This window comes from Cheilinus undulatus, linkage group 13 (assembly GCF_018320785.1).
Source record: "Cheilinus undulatus linkage group 13, ASM1832078v1, whole genome shotgun sequence".
Classification (NCBI taxonomy): Eukaryota; Metazoa; Chordata; class Actinopteri; order Labriformes; family Labridae; genus Cheilinus; species Cheilinus undulatus.
Window position 1 is genome coordinate 45,423,925 of NC_054877.1, and position 25,109 is coordinate 45,449,033.

A 25,109-nucleotide genomic window follows, 5' to 3' on the forward strand; every position below is an offset into this window, starting at 1 on the left:
ATCCCTCTGCTTTGCAAGGTAAAGGGGACAGTGGACCATGCTGTACAGGACTGGCACTGGTATTTTTTCATAATTCAAGCATATTGTCATTCCTTTTTTCAAAATGACAATATATTGTTTTAAATGACAATTTTTAAAAGATAATTTTTGTGGAGTTTTGTGTTTTTTGGAGGCCCTGTATCTAATACAGTAAATTAAAATTGTTTTATACTCTCATCATGTCTAGTCAGCTTTCTTGCACCCTTTGCACATCTTGCAACTGTACTATTAATGCACACAGACTTGTATATACTGGAAATAATACTTGCAAGAATTTGCTTCTAATTTACCTCATCTGACCTGTTGCAGTTTAAACAAAAACACTTTCCTGATTGCTCCTCACATTTTTTAATCTCTTTTTAATCTTAATTGCAGATTGCACCAGACTGCCAGACTTTGCAGAAGTAAATACTGAAGTAAAGTCAGAATCATTACTCCACATGTCTAAAAGTAATAGACTCCATTTGTTTGAGTGTTTTTTCTAACTGGTCCCATTGCCTGAAAAACATCCACTACCTAAATGGGAAGTGATTAGATCAGTGATTAGGCTAATGAATAGACACTTGGCACTGTCATTATTTACTAAAGCAAAGCTTGTCTGGGACTGAGAATTCACAAAATCCACTTATCACTCAGGCCTAAGGCAACGTTTTGGGGCGTTTGCTAATAGGATCACATGCAAGACTGCTCAGTTGTACTGCCTTCAAATGGAAACACTGTGATCATCTAAAATGGTGTGTGAAGCCTTGTTTCAGGACCCCAAGTGGGACCATTCAGGAGTTCTGGAAATCTCTACGATTGAACGGCTGATTATTCTTCTGCTGGAGTAGAAAAATCTGTAGAATATCTTCGCCGATGGGACTGGAAGAAATGAACAGTGGAGGAATTCAGCACCTGCTCTGCATCGGCATCCACCTTTTAGCCGAGCACAGCGAAGCATCGGCTTTTTGTTCTGCCGTCAGCTCCCCGGAGAAATGTTGGCCTTGACTTTGCTCGATATGATTGATGGGGCCTCACCTTTGGTTTCCAGAGTTACTCAGGAGTAACATGTACAACATGCTCCGCTCATGCTCAATAGGAGGTAAGCGAAGGGCACAGGCTTGAGGCTTCATACGCCGCCGTTAATGGAAAAGGTCACCTGTCAATACCTGCCAGGCTAAAGGAAGCCATAGTCTCTCATTTACCTGCTCATGTTGGAATAAAAGGAAAAACGTCCGTGATTCAGAGTGTCGAGATTTAAAGGGATACTTTTGTTTAAGGAAATGCATGGGAAAATACCTGAGGTAAGTCCGTGTCAGCTCTAAGACTGGGTACAGTTAAGCTCAAGATCCAAGGAGGTTTAGAAAAGAGCCGAATCCTGAATTCACCGAAGACAAAGACGGACAGAAATAGTGGGTACATTTTGGAATAAATACTCCTCTTCAGTGGCTGTACATTCGGCTGTAAAAGCTCTTCAAACACTCAACAGCCATTTATCTCTTTCTGACAGAACAATGCAGACGTTTGAGAGCTTCAAATGTTTGATGTGCTTAGCAAGAGTAAGTGACAGAGGATAAGGTGGAGAAAAATGATCCTTTTTTTTGTCCAGTCAGCATCTTGGAGAGGCTTTTTTGTCACTCTGAGAGAAGGTGCAAGGCTGAAGTATAGGTAAGAGTGTTTGAAGAGCATCCTTTTGTAGTAAAGTTCAACTGATGTGGACACAACTCAGAACAGTTATGTTAAACCACAAAACTGCTCTGCTCCTTAGCATGAACACCTGATTTAGACTGGACGTGTTTCATGTCAAGGCTGTGATACCAAGCACGCGTGTGCTACGTGGGTCCTGCATCTCCCTGCTGACACAGTCATCATTAACATTGGCTGTCAGTAAATGTTATACAAGTGACGTGGTTCTCAACCTTGGGGTCACGAGACACTGAGAGGGGTTCTCAAGATGCCTTAAAAAACAAAGATTTGTTTTGTTTAATTACACTGTTGTCACTTCACACCAATTTAGTCCATTTTTGTACCCCTCTTCATCATTTTTTCCTCCAATTTTAACACTTTTTTATCATTTAACACCAATTTCATTCATTCATTCATGTTAATTTTAAACTCTTTCTATTACTTTTTCTGCCTGTTTTTGCCACTTCTAAACCAATTCTTGCCACTTTTGCTTAAAGAGGGGATATTATGCCTTTTTTCAAGGCTTTACACCATCTCTCTGATACCCACATAGTAGCTTCACATGGTTTACAGCTCAAAAAACTCCTCATGTTTCTCACACTGGCATCCTGAAAAACCTTTATTTTAACCACCGTCTGAAACGCTTCATTTTCACTGTTGTCTCTTTCCTCCAATTGGCCGATTTTCCGGAGGCTGGCTAGGGGGAAGGACTCAATGTTTTGTGCCTGCCCCCTCCAATGTGGCCATGTTTACGAACTTGTAAACTTTGAATGAACCGGTCTGACTGAGTAAAATATGGCGAATTTTGATATACGTCCGTACGTGTTAGACCTGGAGTCTGACCCTGATAGTTTGAAGAGAGAGGGGGAAGAAAACCAGCAGCAGCGAAGGATAGAGGACGTGTCTGTTTGGTGTTTCATTACTGTGTTACTAAATGGCTTTGATAATGGTGGACTTATCCCTCGCTGCATTTAGCGGTGTATTTATTCATCTCTGTTAATCTCCGCTTTGCCGGCAGCACGGACGAACCAGTCAGAAGATCCTATTGCAATGACCTCATCAGTTCGTGCCATCGAAATCTCGTCATGGGACGATCTCTGAGAGATTCCCAACGAACTGTTTTCATCAGTTTACACTCTAATTCCAAGATTACTGCCACATACGTTTATCTCGCGGTTTGAAAATTTGCATACCTTAAGTATGGACACCCAACATTGTGACTTTATGTTTTAAAAATTGGAAAAGTATAATACCCCCTCTTTAATATTGCCTCTATTGAACCATTATTGCTACTATTAACCCCTTTATACCACTTTTTACACCCATTTTTTCCCATTTGAACCACATTTCACCATTTGATATGCTCATTTTTGCCAGTTTAAAGCCATTGCAGCCACATTTTTACTCCTCTTTACCACTACATGGGCCCGTTTTTGACAATTTAACCCCTTAAAGCCTGAAAACACAAATTATAGCCAGAAAATTCTAATTTTTTGGAAATTAAATGTTTATTTCACTTTCTACTGAAATCTAAAAAAATCAAATTTTCCATAAATTTCAACATTTATATTTTTTTGTACATCATTTGATATTTAGGTGTTTTTGGTAACTGATAATCCACTTGACTTTATCATTTTTCAGATTGTATTCAGAGGTTTTTTTTTAGTAATTTATGATCATATTGATTAGATAAAAGTATCATAAAGGTATGTATCAAACATGCGACAACAGGCTTTAAGGGGTTAACCCACTTTAGCCCTTTTTGCCATTTTTATCTATTTTTTGCCACTTCTAACCCATTTCTGCTACTTTTAAAATCCAACTTCACCTTTTCACCATTTTTTTTGCCAATAACCCATTTTTGCAATTTTTAAACCATTTTAGTTGATTTTTTAACAAAAGGGATTTACATTTTTAAGAAGTCTTTTTACTACATAAATGATTTAAAAAACAGATATTTGTTTTTTTTGATAAGGTTTTTATTCAGGTTAAATATGAAATACTGATATCACAGCTTAAATTTTACAATGGACCATGGTTTTGCTGACCTCCATGTGCCCCCGGTTTTGCTGGGCCCCAGAAAGCTCTCTCCTTTAACCTCCTTAAGGACGGCCTTGTCTGCACTTGACTATTGGTGCTGTGGGGGTCCCTGGTCTCTGGCACCTTTTTTCTGATGGTCATGGGCTAAAAAGTTTGAGAACCTCTGCATTACCTGAGCAGGGAAAATCAGAATAAGAGCATGTGAGTTTCTGTGCAGAAATGCTGAGCCTCCGGGCTTTTACTTTTTAAGTGCAATCATACTGCTAAAGTTTAGAGAAAAACTTGATAAGACAGACGTGTTTCATCCTGTCACCATCATAAGGGATGTCACAAAACACATTACAATCTTCATAAGGAGTGGACTGAGGCTGGAGTCAGTGGATCCAGAGCCAATACACAGACGGGTCCAGGAAATGGACTACAAGTGTCGTGTTCTTAGTGTAGAGCCAATCCTGAACCACAGACAACGCTGTGAGCTTCTCACCTGGGCTAAGGAGGAAAAGAACTGGACTGCTACTCAGTGGTTCATAGTCCTGTTTTCAAATGAAACTGAAATTCATTTGGAAATCAAGGTCCCAGACTCTGAAGAAAGACCAGAGAGGCACAGAATCCAAGGTGCTTTAAGTCCATTGTTTCCAGTTTCCAGAGTCAGTGATGGTTTGGGGTGCCATGTCCTCTGAGTCCACTGGTCTTCTCCAAGACCAGAGTCAATGCTGTCAGCCATCTACCAGGAGATTTCAGAAACCTTTATCTGCTTTATCTGCAAGCTTAGCACTTGCCCAGAGGGATGCAAGAATTACAAGAAACTGGTTTTTACTGGGATGGGTTGGCAAGCCAACTGGTCTGGCTGTCAAGAGAGAGATGAGAGACACCAGACTCAACAATCCAGATGAGATGAAGGCTGCTATCAGAGCAACCTGGGCTTCATAACACCCCAGTTGGACCACAGACTGACTGATCGTGATAAGCCAGAATTATCAAAATAAAAACAAAAAAAGTCTTGAAAAATTTTGCTTTATATGAGGTAAATTTGGAATATATGGAAGTTTCAATTCTTGAATTTAATAATAAAATAATTTTGTCATGATATTTTTATTTTATGAGTTTTTTGTTTCTGGCATTACCGTAAATCCAGGGTCACTAATTAGCGGACCATGGTCTGGATCCGGCTCTGGGCCCTGGTGCAGCCCTATCTGGAACTTCAAATATCTGTTATATGACTCTAAGGAGTGCTCCTACACTATATTGCCAAAAGTATTTGCTCACCTGCCTTTACTCGTACGAACTTAAGTGACATCCCATTCTTAATCCATAGGGTTTAATAGGATGTCGGTCCACCCTTTGCAGCTATAACAGCTTCAACTCTTCTAGGAAGGCTTTCCACAAGGTTTAGGAGTGTGTTTATGGGAATTTTTGACTATTCTTCCAGAAGCGCATTTGTGAGGTCACACACTGATGCTGGATGAGAAGGCCTGGCTCTCAGTCTCCGCTCTAATTCTTCCAAAGGTGTTCTATCGGGTTAAGGTCAGGACTCTGTGCAGGCCAGTCAACTTCATCCACACCAAACTCTCTCATCCATGTCTTTATGGGCCTTGCTTTGTGCACTGGTGCACAGTCATGTTGGAACAGGAAGGGGCCATCCCCAAACTGTTCCCACAGAGTTGGGAGCATGGAATTGTCCAAAATCTCTTTAACTAGAACTAAGGGACCAAGCCCAGCTCCTGAAAAACAAGCCCACACCATATTCCCCCCTCCACCAAACTTTACACTTGGCACAATGCAGTCAGACAAGTACCGTTCTCCTGGCAACCACCAAACCCAGACTCGTCCATCAGATTACCAGATGGAGAAGCGCAATTGGTCACTCCAAAGAACGTGTCTCCACTGCTCTAGAGTCCAGTGGCGGCATGCTTTACACCACTGCATCCGACGCTTTGCATTGCACTTGGTGATGTATGGCTTGGATGCACTGGAAACCCATTCCACGAAGCTCTCTGAGCTAACCTTAAGGCCGAATGAAGTTTGGAGATCTGTAGCTATTAAATCTGCATAAGGTGGCGACCACCGACAGTTGACTGTGGAATATTTAGGAGAGAGGACATTTCATGTCTGGACTTGTTTCACAGGTACCACACTGGAATTCACTGAGCTCCTGAGAGCGACCCATTCTTTCACAAATGTTTGTAGAAACAGTCTGCATGCCTAGGTGCTTGATTTTATACACCTGTGGCCATGGAAGTGATTGGAACACCTGATTTCAATGATTTGGATGGGTGAGTGAATACTTTTGGCAATATAGTTTATCTCAACCTGTGCAGCTTTTGTATTACATTAATGTATTTTGAACAGGGCTCATTTTAATAGTAGTGACATGTGACTCTACTCAGCCAATCAGATGCTTCATTCAGAAGAGGAGTGAAAAGGCGAGGTGAGTGAGGAATCTGCAGCCTTAGTGACGCACAGAGAAGTCGGGAAGTCTGAGAGGAGTGGAGAATGACATGCGGGAAAGAAGACACAGGTTTCACCTGACTGCATAGCAAGTATTTATTTATTATTATTATTATTTTTAATCTTGAGAGTTTCCAGTTTGAAGGGGATTTATGGTATATCGTTTGTGTAACATGTACTGTTTTGTAGACCAGAATAAAATAATGATTATATAGTGCCAAACATGAGTTCTACTTTGCTCCTTTGTAAAAAAACAAAAAAAGTTCAATAGATCTAAATGTCTGTTAATTAAAAAGTAAAAATAAAAGAGTAATGTTAGTGCAGCCATGAGATGACAGAAGGTGTAACATACCATTAAGATAATTGCATGCTTGCTGAACAATGCTGAATGCCTCCTCTTACTTTAATTGCTGTTTCATCACACTTTAAGGTCACAGCTTAGACTCAGTTTACACTCACAAGGTGTTACATTCCCTAATTACTAAATATAACAGGCAGCCAGCCAGTTTCTAAACACACGCTGTATTTCCATCACATCCCACTCAGCTGTTTGACACCGCATTAAACACAGCGGTGAAGTGTTATTGTGGCCGTCAGGCTGAGCAAAGCTTAAAGATTCTCCATAAATAGCCTGGAGCCCATTCTTCTATGTGGGCAGTGATGTCTGCTCTACAAGGATGTTTTTTTTTGATGCACAGATGTGACACCTATGCATAGAATCAGACACGTCTCCTAAGGAATCCCAGCCTAATCTCTCAAGCTCCTCCAGATCTGATGGTCTTCTGGCATGGACCTTGGTCTTAAGTAGGGCTGTCCATACTTATCTACAGTCCCATTCGAATTTAATCTATTATTTTTTACAGATTTTGAATTATATTTGAATATTTATGCACATTTTTTATCAATATGTATGCAAAAAAAAATTGCTTTAATCACCATGTAGTTACACATTTGTCCACTAGATGACCCTCCAATATTACAACGAGGTAAAAGCAAAAGTAGTTAATGTTATTTTTTTCTGTACTTTTTTAGTGCAAACAGCCACCTGCACTATTTAGAGACCTTTAAAGTTTTTTTTTTTTTTTTTTTTTTTTTTTTTTTATTGATTTCAACTTTAAAATGAACAAACAGGTTAGAAATCAAATGTCAAACAAAAATAAATTAAATTGCGCCGCTGACGGCGGTGATGACATCATGTTTATAATGAACAAATCATTTAAAAAATGTTGGTACTATCTTGTCCCTACATGCTTTTACCTAAAAACACGAGGCGAGTGTTTTTTTGTTCACTATCGTCCCAGCCGTGGAGAAAACGCGGGATGCACAGGTAACGGCGGGCCAGCTGGGACAGGAGAGGATACTTGGACCAGAATGTTTTCCACCACGACAGCGGGTTACTGGCGGTGGGCATGGCAGTTTTACTCTCGTACATCAGCATCTCTCGATGTAGCGATGCCTCACTTGCCAAATCACCGCCAGCTTGAGCACCACCTTGGCGATAAACACCCCCAGTGGCGGCCATTATGGCGCCTCTGTGTTTTGGTGTGAAAACTTTATTGTTCATCATGTCACGTGTCATGTGATGAAACATTTGGTTCCTTCCCCTACGTATGGGTGAAGTAGAGGCCAAGGAGAGAGGGGAGAGACTCGAGAATGATTATAAACAGCAAAAATATTTAACAATAGCTTCAGCTTTTGAATATTAATGACTTTTTAAATATTCAAATTCTATTCGAACCCCGAAATTCATTCCAACAGCCTCAGTCTTTAAAAGTTTCAAAAAAAGGCAGCGCATCTAAAAATCCAAGTTATGGAGGACAAAATAAAACTTTACCTAGTTTATACAAGTTAAAAGTGTTAAAATTTCCAGTTAAATGCTCTGATGAAGGCCTTGTGCTGAAACATGTAAGAGTTTGGGATTTGAGCCTAATAAACTAGTCAAAATTGTATTGTTTTGTCCTCCATTACTTGGATTTTGAGATTTGCTGCCTTTGTTGAAACTTTTCAATGATTTTTGAGCTTGGGCTTAGCACTCCACTGATGGTCTACATTGATGTAAAGCCCAACTTTCCCCTCCAACTGAGCCTTAGTCTTGGGTTTATCCACAGATTTTCAATGGGACTCAGGTCAGGTCTCTGTGCAGGCCAGTCAATAATAGAGGTAGTTCTTCACCTGGGATGACAAATGTTCTGGGTCGTGGTGTTGGAAGACAAAGCGACGACCCAGATCCAGTTTTGCTGCTGACTGTTTGAGGTTTTTTTCTTTAAAATCTTCACATATCCTTCTTTCTTCATGATTCCTTCTGCTTTTACCAAACTCCCAGTTCCAGAAGCATCCCCACAGTATAATATACTGTGTTATATGCCTCTCCCTTCTTTAATAAGCATGGCCCAAGAGCTCTAGTTTGGTCTCATCTGACCAAAGGTTATGCCTCCAGTTGTCCTTAGCAGACTTCAGTCTGGCTTGAGGGCGTCTCTTCTGCAGAAGTGGACTTGTTCTTGCTCCATTCCTGTGCATGGCTCTAGTGATGTCTTCTTTGAGACTCTTGACTTGGCTAAGTCCTTCTCTAGTGTCTTGGCAGTTGTTCTGTGGTCTTTATTGTTGTTGATTCTTCTCACTCCAGCTCTTGACACTTAAAAATGTCGTTATAACTTTGTAGATCCTTCTCCTGCTTTGTGAGCATCAACGTTTTTGTTTTCAAGTCTGGCCTGATTTCTTTTGCCTTTCCTGAGTGTTTTCTTCAGTGACAGCTCAAACCTTTACTGTGTGTAAATTGGAAGAAAGCCCTTAGTTTTAACTTGATTTTACAAGCCTGGAGCATTGCAAAACAGTGTTTTGTGAAATGGCTTGACAGAAAAGTTCCAAAGGGGGGTAAGAATTTCATCCTAAACTGAAACTCTATGCTAAATTACAGTGCTGTGGAAAAGTATGTGCCTCCTTTCTGATTCCTGATGTTTTTGCATATTCATCACACTTAAATGTTTTGGATTATCAAACCAGTTTTAATATCTGACAAAGACAATCCAAGTAGAAAATGCACTTTCTAAATGATGATTTTATTTATTAAGGGGGGGAAAAAATCCTAACCTATCTGGCCCTGTGTGAAAAAGTAACCCCCCCCCCCATCTGATTTAAAATTTACTACCCTTTCAAGTCAATTGTGGACAGAAAATGTCCCATTGACTCCCATTCAAACCACATATTTTGATCTTTAAGTGATCAACTGGCATATAAAGGGTTAAAATACTCAAAATGATTGAATGTTTGGTAGTTTTGAGCACAGGTAAAGTTGTTGAAGAGATTTTTGAAAAAAAAAAAAGCAGATAAAAGATCAATCTGTTATTTTTTTATAGCAGTTTTTTGTAAGTGGACATTTTGTCCTTAATGACCTTAAACGGTAGTAAATTAAAGTGATGTCTGAGGGTTAATACAGTTTTGTGATTGTTATTTCCTGGAGTCTATGATGGCTATTCCTGGACTTCATATAAAAGTCAGGTTTTTCAAATTTCTGTCTTTGTGTTGTTTTCAAAGGTTTAGGAAAAGTCGAGCCTTGTCAAGAATGTGGTGAAACACACCGGCAAACATCACAAACCAGCTCACCCAGGCGAAGGGCTCCGCAGGGAGATGAACCGTGCGCTTCAACAGCCACCGCCTTTTTGAAAGTCTTGCAGGAGCAGAGCAGATATTGTCACAGCCCATTCCAGTTTTCATCAGTATCTCCTCCAGCAGAAATGAGGATTGGATTTAAGCTATCTATAGCACCTCTTGCAATCTCCCAGCAGCCCACACTCACTTCTCCTCACACACTGTCACACCTACAAATATATTAGCACACAAATGCAACTCTTCATTACCAATGCATCATATGAAAAACATGGCAGAATAACAGAAACCTCTCCGCTCCATATATCATCCTAGGAGTGGCCGTAGTGCAGATTTGGATGTGTAGGAGAGGCTCACATATTATTCTGATACAGGCAGCCATGAGACACACTGGCTGAGCTCTTTTGATTCATTTAAAGGTCTCAGATCTCACTCCGAAAAGCCCAGGGGAGGGAAAGGCTTCTGAATAATGGATGCAAAACAAGGAACACGTTTTCGCCTCTTAAAATGGGAGATGTTTTGCTGCTTTCAAACTTTGAGTGACAAACTGGCAGAGACTTTCCAAGAAACTAGATGAAAGTGAAGTGATTTATTCTGGACACTTTTATACATTGGGGAAATGTTAATAGGTATGGATTTATTTTAATAATCTGAGCAGAAACTAACAACATCTTTGCTGTAATGTTTGTCGGCTCCTCCACCCACCCACTCACTCACACTGAGTCTCAGCTTTGAGTACAAATATCTCTCTGTAATACACATTTCTCTGCTTTTACTGTTATGATAACACTCTTGAGATCCAGAGGGAACAAACTGGTCCTTTCTTTTTCTGTGCCTCATCAACATCAGGTTCATATTCAGTAACAATGGTGCCCTGCGACTCTTTTATGTACGCCGTATAAAACCTTCCCATGAGGAAAATTTTAAAAAATATATCCCAGTTCCGACTGTCTGGGTTGGGGTTCAACATGAAAATAATTTAACTGAACTTCAATATTCAGAACATTTTTAATGTTTAAAAATGTGATAAATTCTGTTTCATATTATCATGTACATATTAAGACCATGCATGTGTTTTCACACATATGTAGGAAAAAAATACGCTTTATTATTTTATTGTGGTTGCATATATACATGCTTTATCGCTTTTCTGTGTAAACTCAAATACATAAAATGCATTCAAGTATTCACAAGAAGACGTGTGTTTACCAGGGAAGTCACTAGGGTTGAAAGACGAGGGGGGCTTAACCCCTAAGTTGCAGATAATGATTGGCAAAGCTTGCACCAAAATGTGTTATTCACACCTTAAAAGTTTTAACTCTTTGGGTGCCAGATTTTTTTCAAGAAAATGTTCAATGTTGATATCAAGATTTCAAAAGGCTGTATCTTTAAAGTGGTTAGAGATAAAGGCATACAGTAAATGAGAAAAATCTTCAGTATGACCTAAAGTTTGTGATGGGAGTAAATTCACTCATCTAATTTGTATATTAAAACATCACCAAGCGGCCTCCACTGCCATTGGCTGTGCGTTTTCTCCCATGGCTTCTAATATGGCTACTCCTACCTCTGCTGTGTTTTTCATTTCCTACCTCCTTCACTCTTTGCGGTGTTTTGACCACCCCAATACCTCAACCACGTCCCCTTCCTCCCCAGTCACAGTGAGGCAAAGCATCAGCCTTGGTATGTGCTGCTTGTGGACTATCATGGTGCACGGACACGCTGTCAGTGCTTACAGACGCACCGCCTGGTTTCACCAGATGACTCAATGTTATGTCAGAGGGTGAATACTCCTCTTTCCTCCCTATTGTGAGTATTCTCGCTACAATTCGCTCTCTTTCTGTCCGTTACACTCCGACTACAGCCACTGCTTCCTCTTCTCCTCGACCGGGGGTGGGTCTTTCAAAACACTCTCTCTCCAAAACTTTGAATAGAAACACACCCACAAATGCTGCTGGGATTGAAGTTACTCATGTCCGCCATCTCCTGGTGTAAAGTAGTGACAACATTAGGCCCCATATTTGCAGCTAGAGCCTTTTTAATTCAGCAATGTTGCTTGTCGCAATGTTGCGACTTCGGCACATAAAGGGTTAATTATGTAATTAATTATCAGTTAGTTTTAGAGCATCTATCAGGACCTTTTATCCTGCTCACTCTCTTTCCCTTAGAAGACCCTCAGTCTATCCTTTCCTGGGCCTTCAGGAGGGCCTCCTTTCTCTTTAATAACAGTCTAGTTTGTGAGTTGGTTTTTAAAAGTCTTAGTGTTGGGGTGAGTTCATGGAAAGATGTTGGAAAACAGGATTTTCCATTAATGCATTTAGTAAAATATAAATGTGGTACATCTTAAAATACAGTTTCATAGCTCCTCTGTTTGTTCTTTATGACTGTCCATACTTTAAAAATTAAACTAGTTTATTCCTGCCTGCCACTGATATTTCTCTCTGTGTCTGAAGACAGTCTATACCAGTGGTACTCAACCTTATTCTACCAAAGAGCTCTATCTATCTAATCTTATTAAAATCATTGTTATTATTATTATTATTATTATTATTGTTGTTGTTGTTGTTGTTGTTGTTGTTGTTGTACACATAATCACATGATAATCACATGATCTTGGCTTTTTATCTAATAATTGTGATTTTTATCTCATAATTGTGACTTAGGATTCTTTTTTTATTGCCTAATTTCCACATTTTTATTTTTTAAGAGGAGGAAATTGGCTCCCATACAACAGTGACAATACACAGATTAAAAAAAACAAAACAAACAAATTGTCATTTCAACTTGGTACTAAAGAGCTAACCTGACACGCCAGATGGCTTTGTCTCACACATCCATCTGGAAAACCTTCCATAGACATCATTTGGGAAAAGGCAGAGGATTTGAAAGAAATTCAGAGTGTGACTGGATGAACGTTCTGTCAGTCACATCTTTACGGGCCAATCAGAGCAACAAAACACATGACATAGCCGCTACCAAGGTGCGCGTGTGCAGCTACTGAGGAATATCAGTAAACGACTTTTGTCGTTTTTGAAGAGAAAACAACTCACTGCTGTTCTTTGTTCTTCCTTTAATGAGGAAATATCATCAAGTTGTTGCTGCTTGCTTACTTCACGACTCCACCGTGCCTGAAAGTACTGCCCCTCGTCACTGATTGGTCCAGTCACTTTCTAACCATGCCCAAACGGTTCAAACGGGAGCTTTGCAAGATGGATTTGCCAGTGAGAAACACAGAAACAGGCGTATCCATCTGCTTTGCAAGGTTATGAAAGAGCCACATGCTGCTAGAGAACTGCAGGTTGAATACCACTGCTCTATACAGATGTCCATGGTGACCTCATGACCTTGAACTTTCAACTGTGACTGCAAAAATCTTGGCAGTGCATCCTTGAATTTAAGTGAACATAGGTGCACATTTAGTTGTTATTTATATTAGGGACTATTTTTAAGTGTTCAGAAATTGAATTTGTTGATGTTTCTATTGAATGCTTAGGGCTACATGTGTATTTGTTCCCGCAGATGCATATCTGTATTTTGGTTCTGTAAAATCCCCCCGTGTGTGACATTGCCCTGACCTATTAGAGCAATTGAAATTTGAATTCAAAAATTTGCCTAGAAAGAAACTTAGTGCAAAAAAAAAAAATAAAAATTAGACCATATGCAATAACACAGCCAAAATGGTGAGAAGAGAAAGAGGAAAAATTTGTATAAAGCAACATTTTGCTGCTGCTGAAAAGTATACCAGCTATCTATTTGAATGCATTGTGGCCTAATAAGGAGGACATGCTGTTTAACACTGCTGCCATCTGCCTGGTCTGTGCCCACCCTTTCAAGCAGAGGTGCTTTCAATGAACAGAGGCTTACTGTCACACTTGTCAGGCCGTGTGCCATGGATGTTGGCCACTGCTGCATGCAGCCGTCATGGCAGGCATGTGACCGCATTTCATACATGCATGATGGGTATGGTAGAGTGGCAAACAGCCAACTTTTTTTAGATTAAAAAATATTACCTGGAGGAATGTCTTCTACCACAGTTTGTCTGGGATCAGTTTTAATTGTTCTGGTAATAATATTCACATAGCTGCAATTATCAGTGAAAACAAAAAGCAGCAGAGTTGTACTGTGTGCAAAACAGAGGGAACTTGATTGCAGCTATGCAGAGAAAAAAAAACTCATTTAAAGTTTTGCTGTTCTTTAGTCTTTGTTATGTTGGAGGTAAAGTTATATATTTTCTCCCTAAAGCAAATGCTCTTTTTGTGCAGGAAGCTTGTGAATGCAGGCAAGTCAGAACCTCCACAGGGAGCAGGAATGAGTCATATTTAGCATCTCACTTTGAAAATGTAGTTTGATCAGAATGGAGGAAAATGTTAGGGAACCTTTAAATGCCAGGAATCTACTTCATGCAACACCATGGGGGTTCATTCTGTGTGCATTTACAAGTGTGCATGCATCTTTAAAGTGTGATATACTTGCAGATATGAAGATGTTTTTCCAGTAAAACTGTTCATTCTTTGGTAGAACAAAAAGCCATCTCATATTCTGCTTTACAGACTTCGCTTTCTTTGGCGCCAGGGAAGATCAAAATGTCTTCAGAGGCAGGGAGAGTGATAAAGAGCTTGTTAAACAACAAAATGTTCGACTATTCTGTTTTATCAGCATACTGTTCTCATCATGTGGAATTTAAATGTGGTCCACTGTTTGAATAAAACATGTACAGTAGCAGCTCAGAGCATAAATCTTGAGCTCGTCTATTATTTTATTATATGTTCTGTTACACATGCTGCTTTTATTTTTGTTTCATTTCATGGAGGTGGATTTGATTGTTTTCCTAAAGCAGCAGGGTTGAATATTTTCCCACAATGCACCACATTTAAAAACTGTCAGTCAAGCCATAAAAGCCAAGTGATTGCTTTCAGAATCCCGAGCTGCATTTTACATCAATGCTCCAGTTGGATATTCGGCTCACAGCCTCGGTGAGCACTTTGATAACAAGTGCAAAGATAGAAATTGTAAGCAGCTGTGTGGGGAGTATTCAGAGCCAAGCAAAGATTACATGCAAAAAGAGCAATATTGTGCAAAGCTGGCTTTGATCTTTCAATCTGCACATTTTCAGTCTCTGCTTTATGGGTCATAAAGAAAATTTAAGTACAATTTATCATATGTTTGAATCAAAAAAAGACTGTTGCATAGAGTTTTTTCTCCATATGCTGCTTATCTGTCATTTTAGACCCACCAGCATGCTTAGAGTGCATCTATACATCCACCATATTGTGTGTGGTGTCCCCCAGGGGTCAGTGTTGGGACCTAAACTATTTATCTTATTTATCAATGATATTTGTAAGTGTAAATTTCAGTTAAAGGTATATTATTTGCTGATGACACAAACATTTTTGGTTCTGGTGAGAGTTTGCAGCAAATTTTGGATACTATTACTTCAGAAATCAGTTAAAATAAAAATATGGTTTGACAGAAATAAATTATGACTGAATCTGAACAAAACAAAATCATGATATTTAAAAACTATAAAACACACAATCACGTACAGGTACAGCTGGAGGGTGTAAACATTGACAGAGTAAATGAAAATAAATTCCTGGGAGTGATAGTAGATGACAAAATAGGCTGGAAACCTTACATGAAACATGTTGAATCCAAACTTTTTCGCAACATTTCAGTCCTGGCAAAAGCAAAGCATTTTAAGCGTTTTTATCTCAAAATTATGACTTTTTATATCATTATCTTTACTTTTTATCTCATAAATATGAATTTTTATGTAATTATTTTGACTTTTTTCCTCAAAATTATGACTTTTTATATCACGATTTAGACTTTTTTTTCCTCTAAATTATGACATTTTATCACATAATTATGACTTTTATCTCAGTTTTTGCATCTTATCTTATAATTATGACTTTATATCTCATAATTTTGAATTCTATCTCGTAATTTTGACTTTTTATCTTAAATTATGACTTTTTATCTCATAATATTCACTTTTAATCTAATGATTGACTTTTTATCTCATTATTTTTGTCTTTTTAATCTTAAATTATGACTTTATCTCATTATTATGACTTTTTATCTCATGATATGGACTTTTTTTTCTTATAATTATGACTTTTTTCCCAAAATTATGACTTTTTATATCATAATATTCACTTTTATCTAATGATGGACTTTTATCTCTTTGTTTTGAACTTTTAATCTTAAATTATGACTTTTTATCCCATAATTATGACATTTTATCTCATAATATTATGTTTTTATCTTATGATTGACTTTTTATATCATAATTATGACTTTTTTATCTCATAATTATGACTTTTTTCTCAAAACTTTGACTTTTTTTGTCATAATTTTGAGATTTTATCTCATAATTATGACTTTTAATCTCATTATTTTGATTTTTATATCATAATTTTGACTTTTTATCTCATTTTTAAAACTTTTTATGTCATAATTGTGAGTTTTTATCTGATAATTGTGACTTTTTCTCATTTTCTATTTTTTATCTCATTATTTTGACTTTTTATCTAATTTTTTATACTTTTTTCTCATAATTATGACTTCTTATCTCATTATTTTGACTTTTTTCTCATTGTATTGACTTTTTGTCTTATTATTATGAGTTTTTATCGAATAATATTGACTTTTTATATCTTAATTTTGACTTTTAATCTCATCATTATGACTTTTATGTCATCATTATGACTTTTTTCTCATTCCTATGACTTTTTCTCTTCCTAATTTCAACCTTTACCTCATAATTATGACTTAGGATTCTCTTGGCTTCCGTATGACGGTGACAATACAGGTTAATAACCATGTTCAGGTAAAAAAATGTGTGACCAGCAGTGACCTTTTACCTTTAAATGAGAGTTATGTTCACCATAGGTGCTCTCTAGATAGCTGGATATGTTTCAACAGTCATCACCGAAACCTCTTTCAGTTACGGTTCTGCACCTCAGAGATCAAGTCATGTGGACTTGATATGAAGGAAGGACAGGCTAGGCTAACGAAGGATAAGGATAAGACTTTTCATAGTCAAAAACTCCAGGAAGTCCTCAGTTATCACTGTAAAGCAGCCCGTTTTATTCACAGGGTTTACAACTGTAACGTGTTGTTGGGAGGGCGGTATGATCCAGTGGTGGTACGACAAGAGCAGCAAAGAGTTTGCAAAAGGAATGTGATGCAGAGAGCACACAACAAGTAGAAGCTTTGAGGCTGTTTTACTTTTTTCATGGTTCTCATTTCTATGTTTATGCTCTTTGTTTACTCTTCATGTCAGCCTTATTTGTAAAACACCATCTGTTGTGCAGAGTGATGATGATGATGATGAACATTTTGATGATATGAAGTGATGTTTCCTTTTGTTCACTTAAGGCAGGATATTACCTGAATCAACAAGTGAGGACCGGTAATCAGGAGAAGATGGGGAAAGTTTTTCCATCAACCAGACACACTTGAGCTTAATAGCCTCGCTTACACAGTGGAGATGGTTATGTACTAAAAAAGAAACCTCTGATCTCAGTGGCTGAATAAAGGGTAAATATCTATCTCCAGTGTGGATAGTGATGCTCCAATGCTGTCTAGTCACAGTGTAATACTTCTGTAAAACATGAAGGGTAACAGTTTTTTGTCTTTTTTGGACTCTCCATTGAACTGTTAATGGTTGTGAGTCGAGCCTGAGAGCTGAGGGCTGGTTTCCCTGAAAATAAAGTTAGTTTTGTTTTCATTGAAATAGTAATGGAACAGAAACACACTTATCTTCTAACTTGTTCTCTGCTCACCTGTTTCGGGATCACACTGGTGCTCACAGGGGTCCAGGAGGCGTCTTCCACACAGCTCGTTGACCCAGGGCCCGCTGGCGTTCTGTTGGTAGTACAGCAAAATCTGAGCCGGGTTAAGCCAGTCTGAGGCGTCTAACTGGCTCCCCTGCAGCAAGATGAACCTGGAGCCTGGGGGAAGAGGAGAGGGTTGATAGAGGGTGGGGACGAATGGAGGATTCGAAGAGTGGAAGGGAAGACGGCGAGGGGGGGCAAGCAACAGAGGGGAGATGGTGGACAAATGAAAAAAAAAAAAAGAAAAAACAAGGAGAAAGGGCATTAATGATAAAATGCATCACACATGTCTTAAAACTGCATAACCGTTTTAAACTTTGACATTTATCTTAAGATTAAGCTCTTTCCTTTTTTGAACAGCGGGGTTTGAGACAGTCCCAGCAGTCATTTAGCAAGTGGCGGGGTACAGCCTGGACTGGTTGCCATTTCATGATAGCATGGGCATTGGAAGCTTAAAAAAGTGGGCGGGGTTATTTAAATGTAGGGTTAAAGGATCCTCCCTTGGAAAGTTTTTTTAATGGTGTACACCTGAGGTTTGCTGCAAGGGGGAGGTGGCCCACCGGACTGGTCAGAGGAGTAATTTCAGGGAGCCGATTGACCTGGAGCAGTGATTAGCCGTACGTCTGAGGTCAAAGGAGACTTTGCTGTTAAATGTTTCATTGGACTAAAGTCCTGTTAGTTTGGAAACAGCTCCAGAAATGTCCTGTCCAATGGGGGTTCAAGCCAGGAACGTTCTTGTTGAGAGGCAACGGTGCTAACCACTTCACCCCTGTGCAGCCCCAGTCTTTAGACTAAATGGTTAATACATTTTAGACACATTTAAGTCGTGTTTCCTCTATAATATTTGTCTAAGACTGGGGGACGACAACAGACAACAGTGATAGAGCAATAACGGGATCAGTCCCTGAAACGAATGCTTACTTTTAAAGCATGCTGTTTGGAGTTTGCTGGCAGCAACTGGATTAAACTCCTTGTTGCATTTCCCAATTCTCACTGTGATGGAAAAAAAGGATGATGCTCCTTTTAATGTCTCATTTTGTTTGGTATTTTAAGTGTATTTCTATCCTAAGTGGTTAAAATGCGCAGGTGACAACTGAAACCATCTATTCTCCCACTGTGTAAAACAGAGGAAGGATTTCTTTCTCGCCAGTCGGTGATTCCATGAGTGTGATGAAAGCTATGAATGTAAATCCTCTGTTCTGAATCAGCTGTTAGATTTTCTAGCTTGATGCAACACATTCTAGCATCAGTGCATGCCATATCATCTGCAGACGGGCTGATGGTTGTTCAGGAAAAACTTTGGTGCACAGTAATTCCTCTACTATTGAACCTGCCTTAAATGCTACTTTACATACATATGAACACTATCCAAACAGTGTGAACATTTTTAATGAAACAGCATTAAAAGCTAAAAGACAAACACTTGGTTATTATCGGGAACCACAGGCAGCCAGCTGAGGCCTCCACCCTGCAGCCAAACACATGTACCAGGAGAGAAAAGACAACAATGATGAAAAGAGAATTTGTGTAAACGTCTCTCAATGGTTTGGATAAATATTTGGCAGGATTAAAAAAGAGGAAGGCTCAGTCAGTGTCCTAAATAAATGAAGCACATGTACGTGTATTTTGGGCTCTTAGTTGAAGGATTTTGGTGTGCCTGCTCTGATAAACCTCGTCGTCTTTGTCCTCCCCATTGGCGTACCAGTAAATTGTGTTACAGGCTTCTCTCCTTTTCATACATTTCTTGCTGAGCCAGAGCCTTTACATAGTGTGTGCCTTTAATGCGGTTATGTTTAGGATGATTGAATTGGCGACGAGCCCTGGTGACTGTCACAGGATGGTAACTTGGTTAAAGTTGAAGCTTCAAAAAAACTTCCCACTTCCAACTTTCTGGTCGACTCTGCAGTTTTACCTTTGAAAAAACATATTAACAATGTCATTAAAAGGTTTTACTGTAATCTCCAGCTAAGAATTAATTATCAGCTTCACACATGGAGCAGTTTTCTCCTCAACTCCAAAGAAATGTGTGCATGCTGCACCCCTGTGCCCTGATCTTCACAGGTTTAATATCAGTGACACTTAAAGTGTTCAATTTCAGGTTAACACTTTTTCTGTATGTGCAAGATGTTTCTAAATATGCATGTGGTATCAGAGTGGAGAAGTTTTTGTCAAGTTTCCCCTGTAAATTCACTCACTTACTATCCAATGTGGAAAGTGAATTTATGGTTCAACTGTTAAATTCAACATACTATGGGACAGCGACCTTGATGGGTCTTGAGCCGCGTAAGATGATTTGGGATCCATTTCAAAATTATTCTAGGATTTTTTTTAGCTTCCACCATGAGTGAGTGCACAGAGAAGTTCAAGAGTTGTTGGCCGTGAGTGTGAGCATTTGTTTTTCAGCCCGCAACCCCCTAAATAAAGGTGCCAGAGACCAGGGACCCCCACTGTACCTGAAGGTGGTTGAACACAGCCATACACATTCAAGAATAGTCGTGTGCAAACATAAAAGGGGATAAATGGGAGAGCTTTCTGGCACCCAGCCAAACTGGGGCCCATGGAGGTTAACAAAACTATGGTCCATTGTAAAGTTAAGCTGTGATAACCATTTTTCATGTTTAACCTGAAAAAACCCTAACCCTGACCCTAACCACTCTTCTTAAAGAAACAAATCTCTTTTTTAACCATTTGTGTAGTAAGAAGCCTTCTTAAAAATGTAAATCCCTTTTGTTAAAAAATGATTAAAATGGTATAAAAATTGCTAAAATGGGTTAAAAATAGCAAAAAAAAAAAAAAAAAAGTTGGAAAAGGTGGTGGAATTAGATTATAAAAGTAGCAGAAATAAATGGGTTGGAAGTGGCAAAAATGGGCATAAATAGTGGTAAAAAGGAGTTAAAATGTGGCTGAAATGGATTTAAATTAGCAAAAATGGCTGGAAATCTGGTGAAATGGGATAAAAAGTGAATATAGACTGGCAAAAAGGGTTAATTGAGAAAGAAAAAATAGGCAGATATTGGTTAATATAGCAAAAATGGGCATATCAAATGGTGAAATGTGGTTAAAATGGGAAAAATTGGACATAAAAAATGGTTAAAAGGGATTAACAGTAGCAATAGTTGGTCAACAGAGACAACGCTAAGCTTAAGTGGCAAGAATTGGTTTAGAAGTGGTAAAAACAGGCAGAAAAAAAAATGTAGTGGAAAGGGTTTCAAACTGATAAAAATAGGTGTTAAATGGGAAAAATGTGTTAAAATTGGTGAGAAAAAATGATGAAAAGGGGTAAAAATGTGACAATATTCATGTAAAGTGGCAACAGTGTGATTTAAAAAAAATATTCTTCGTGTTTTTAGGGAATCTGGAGACCCCCTCTCAGTGCTTTGCGACCCCATGGGGGTCCTGACCCTCAGGTTGAGAACCACTGCTATAGAGAGGCGTGTGCCTTTCCAAATCATGTCCAATCTCTTTGATTTACCACAGGCAACAGAGAAGGTCACTGTGCCAAATAAACTTTATTTACACACTCTGTAAGGGACAGAATTCTTATTAAATTTAAAAGAGAAAAAAATGAAATAAGGTTAACTCCGAGGGAGTCCCGCTGTGACACAGCAGGTGTATCGAATTTTTTTTTTCGGTTCATCCACTGTGATTTCTCTGTGAATTCACTGCAGAGCTCACACTGACCAAAGGCTGGTCCATTTGCAAACATGAGATGCAGTGGGCATTTGCTAACCCAGGCATATTTACTGACTTGTTGGCAGACTCTGAATGCCCTAGTTAGTGCCATCTCCTTTGATGAGCCTCTTAAAACTAGAGCACACTGTGCACACAGCCAGACTCTTCTTATTTGCTTGATTGTAGAGAGACATTAATGTGATTTAAGGACGTTTCAAACTTACAAGACCAATCAGCAATGCTTCTGATTTTACAGCACATTTTATAACCAATTTGATGTCGTCTTTGGCTCCTCCTGGCATGCATTCATTTGAATTAACAATCTTTGAATTGCTTTTGTAGACACTTTGATTTTTACCCGATACTTTTTGGTGAATTAAAGTACTTTAATGAAATATTCTAAAGAAACTTTTTAGAAACACAGACTGCTTGTGTTAACACATTAATTAATGATCAGTTAATTTGAATCACATTAACCCCTTATTTTGTCCTTTTGTGTGCACTGTAGTTAAGGTCTTACTGCTCTCACAGAAATTGGGAAAAAGGACACCACAGCTCCTCAGAATGTCTCCTTTTACCCTTAAAACTCAGTTAAAAGTTACGCTAATGTTGCTTCTTTTGATCATTGTCTTTTAAAATTAAGGAAAGTTTTTTTTATTCTACTAGGAAGTGATTCTAGAGAAATTCTGTGGTCTTTATAATTTACCATGACAGGATTACTAACACAGAGGAAGCAGGTTGTTGCATGTGGCCTGACTTACGACATGTCCCCATGTCATTTTTTTTTCTCTCCTTCTCTGCCTCCACCTAAAGATGTTACTCTATTGGTGCAGCAATCGGCGTAGCGAGTCTTCTCCACACTTTGACCCACTAGTCCAACTATCATAGGCAGAATCTGGACCCATCACTGAACATCATGGTCCTCTAAATGTTCAGGTTCTAGTGCATGCATTGCTGACACTCGTGCAAATGGGCCTGACAGCGAAGGGCAATCATGGCGGTCTTTAAGACGGGAGATTGGCTGCGTGCAGTCTGTTCCAGATTGTCTTGGCAGAGAGCCATCAGCCATATTGTCTTGTAAATCTTGATTGCAAATCTGTGTTTTCTTTGAGTATCGTGTTTTTAGGATGCCCAGTTTGTAGCCTGTCGCTATCATCCTCCGTGGCCTTCGGTTTGGAGATGGTACTATACCACGTTCAAAATTATTATGCAAATGATATTTTCACAGATTTCCTGAAATATTAATGCAAAATGACAGTAAGTATTATTTTAAAATAATCAACCATTGGAACAAAATTCAGATTTTGTCTAACAAACCTCCCAATGACAACTATTTTTCTTTCCAAAAATATTAAACTCGAAATGCACTGTTCCAAATTATTATGCACAACTGAGTTTCAAAATATTTTATAGGTTGTAAAGAACTGAAAATGGTAATTTGTTGAATTAGCAGCATTAGGAGGTCATATTTACTGAAATCAAAACGATTTCAATCAAAAACATCGTCAAGTAACGTCAAGTTACATGTTAAAGTACCTCTTCTTTGATATCACCTTCACTAGTCTTGCATCCATTGAACTTGTGAGTTTCTGGAGAGTTTCTGCTCTAATTTCTTTGCAGGATGTCAGAATATCCTCCCAGAGCTGCTGTTTTGATGTGAACTGCCTTCCACCCTCATAGATTTTTAGCTTGAGGATGCTCCAAAGGTTCTCAACAGGGTTGAGGTCAGGGGAGGATGGGGGCCACACCATGAGTTTCTCTCCTTTTATGCCCATAGCAGCCAGTGACACAGAGGTATTCTTTGCAGCATGAGATTGTGCATTGTCATGCATGAAGATAATTTTGCTACAGAAGGCACTGCTCTTCTTTTTGTACCATGAAAGAAAGTGGTCAGTCAGAAACTCTAGATACTATGTTGAGGTCATTTTCACCTTCAGGGACCCTAAAGGGGCCTACCATCTCTCCATTATTCTGGCCCAAAACATGACTCCGCCCCCTCCTTGCTGATGTCACAGCCTTATTGGGACATGGTGGCCATCCACCAACCATCCACTACTCCTCCATCTGGACCATCCAGGGTTGCATGACGCTCATCAGTAAACAAGACAGTTTGAAAATGAGTTTTCATTTCTGGGCACACTGCAACCGTTTCTGCTTGTGAGCATTGGTTAGGGGGGGCTGAATAGTAGGTTTATGCACGACTGCAAGCCTCTGGAGGATCCTACACCTTGAGGTTGGTGGCACTCCAGAGGCAGCAGCTTCAAATACCTGTTTGCTGCTTTGTAATGACATTTTAGCATCTGCTCTCTTAATCCCATGAATTAGTTTGTCAGAAACCTTCCTCATTATGTCTTTATCTGCATGAACCCGACTGTGCTCTGAATCAGCCACAAATTTCTTCACAGTACGATGATCAGGCTGAAGTTTTTGAGCAATATCTAATGTTTTCATACCTTGTCCAAGACATTTCACTATTTGAGGCTTTCAGCAGCAGAGATCCTTTTTCTTTCCCATATTGCTGAAACCTGTGGCCTGCTTAATAATGTGGAACGTCCTTCTTGAGTAGTTTTCTTTTGATTGGGCTCACCTGGCAAGCTAATGATCACAGGTGTCTGAGATTGATTTCAGTGATCCAAAGAGCCCTGGACCCTTATTTACATATGAAAAAGTGAATCAAAGTGTTCTAAAAGAGCAATAATGGAGGAAATAAAACACACAGAGTCGCTGTGTTGGTATTCTCCTATAATCTGGTGATTATTGATCTAAACTTCTTTCATAATGCAAAAGTTCTGATTAGATTTGGTCTGAACACAGCCACATCACACTTTTTTTATGAGCCTTGAAACTCCTTTGTGCTGCTGAGTGATTGAAATGTTTTGATTTCAGCAGAAAGCGCTGGTTTTGAAGGATAGTGTGATGGTCATGGTGATTTATGCGCCTCAGGCAAATGGGCCCAAAGAGATTGCCAGATGTGTTTTTTACCTATCCTTAATCGAACCACAGAAAACTGTTCCCAAAAATTACAACCTGAGATAATAATTTTTCCATCAAAAAGAGAAAAAGAGAACAGTTTGTTCTGTCCTTTCATGCATCCTGAATAGATATTGCTGTCCTGCGTGAACAGGCTAAAATCTGCAGATGATTACTTCCCCTGATGTAAAAAGCGAGGCTACAGCAGTGACTGTTTATCTCTATGCTTTTCTTCACGGTGTTCGAAGGCAGAAGCATGCACAGATGCTGCCATTAATAGCTTCTTTCCCCATGTGGTCGAATCTAGATTTTCCTCTGATTCACCATGACATCAAATCAAGTCTGATAAGATTGTGGAGACATTTATGGAAACATTCTAAAATCGATCCTGGTTTAGTAATTCAACAGGCGAGTTTGGCATCTTTCATCTCCCCTTTCAAAGTTCCCTCCCTGGACGCCTCCCTGGAATTTCAATATCACCCTGGCAGGTCCGTGCGTACCTCCTGAAAGCAGCGCTCCGAATCAAATCAGACCTCCAGATGATAGATGAGTGAGCCTAGTCACAGTCTATAATGCATCTGGACTGCCAGCTCACTCCGGTGACAGCTGAAAAATGCCAACGAGCCAGCAGGAGCCCTCCACTGGACCCCGCGGTGCTTTTTCTTTTTCTTCAGGTGCTACATTGAAATTCATTAGCGAGGTAGTTCAACATTTGAGAAAGTACACGGGGAAGAGTGATGGAGGGCTTGCTGCGGGTGGTCACTGCGACCTGGCCTCAATGTGCTCTGATGCTTTCAGGGCACATTTGCTATGTGGTCTCACATGGGAAACGTG

At 39.2% G+C, this 25,109-nt stretch overlaps 1 protein-coding gene across 5 annotated transcripts in view; it reads right to left on the reverse strand.

Moving 5' to 3' along the window:
* Positions 1-25,109, reverse strand: part of astn1 (astrotactin 1) — a 714,709-nt gene that overhangs the window by 480,846 nt on the left and 208,754 nt on the right. For all 5 annotated transcript variants that reach the window (XM_041803561.1, XM_041803558.1, XM_041803557.1 and 2 more), the window contains one exon: positions 17,583-17,750. In XM_041803561.1, coding sequence (XP_041659495.1) covers positions 17,583-17,750 — 168 coding nt within the window. The remainder of the gene's footprint in view (positions 1-17,582; positions 17,751-25,109) is intronic.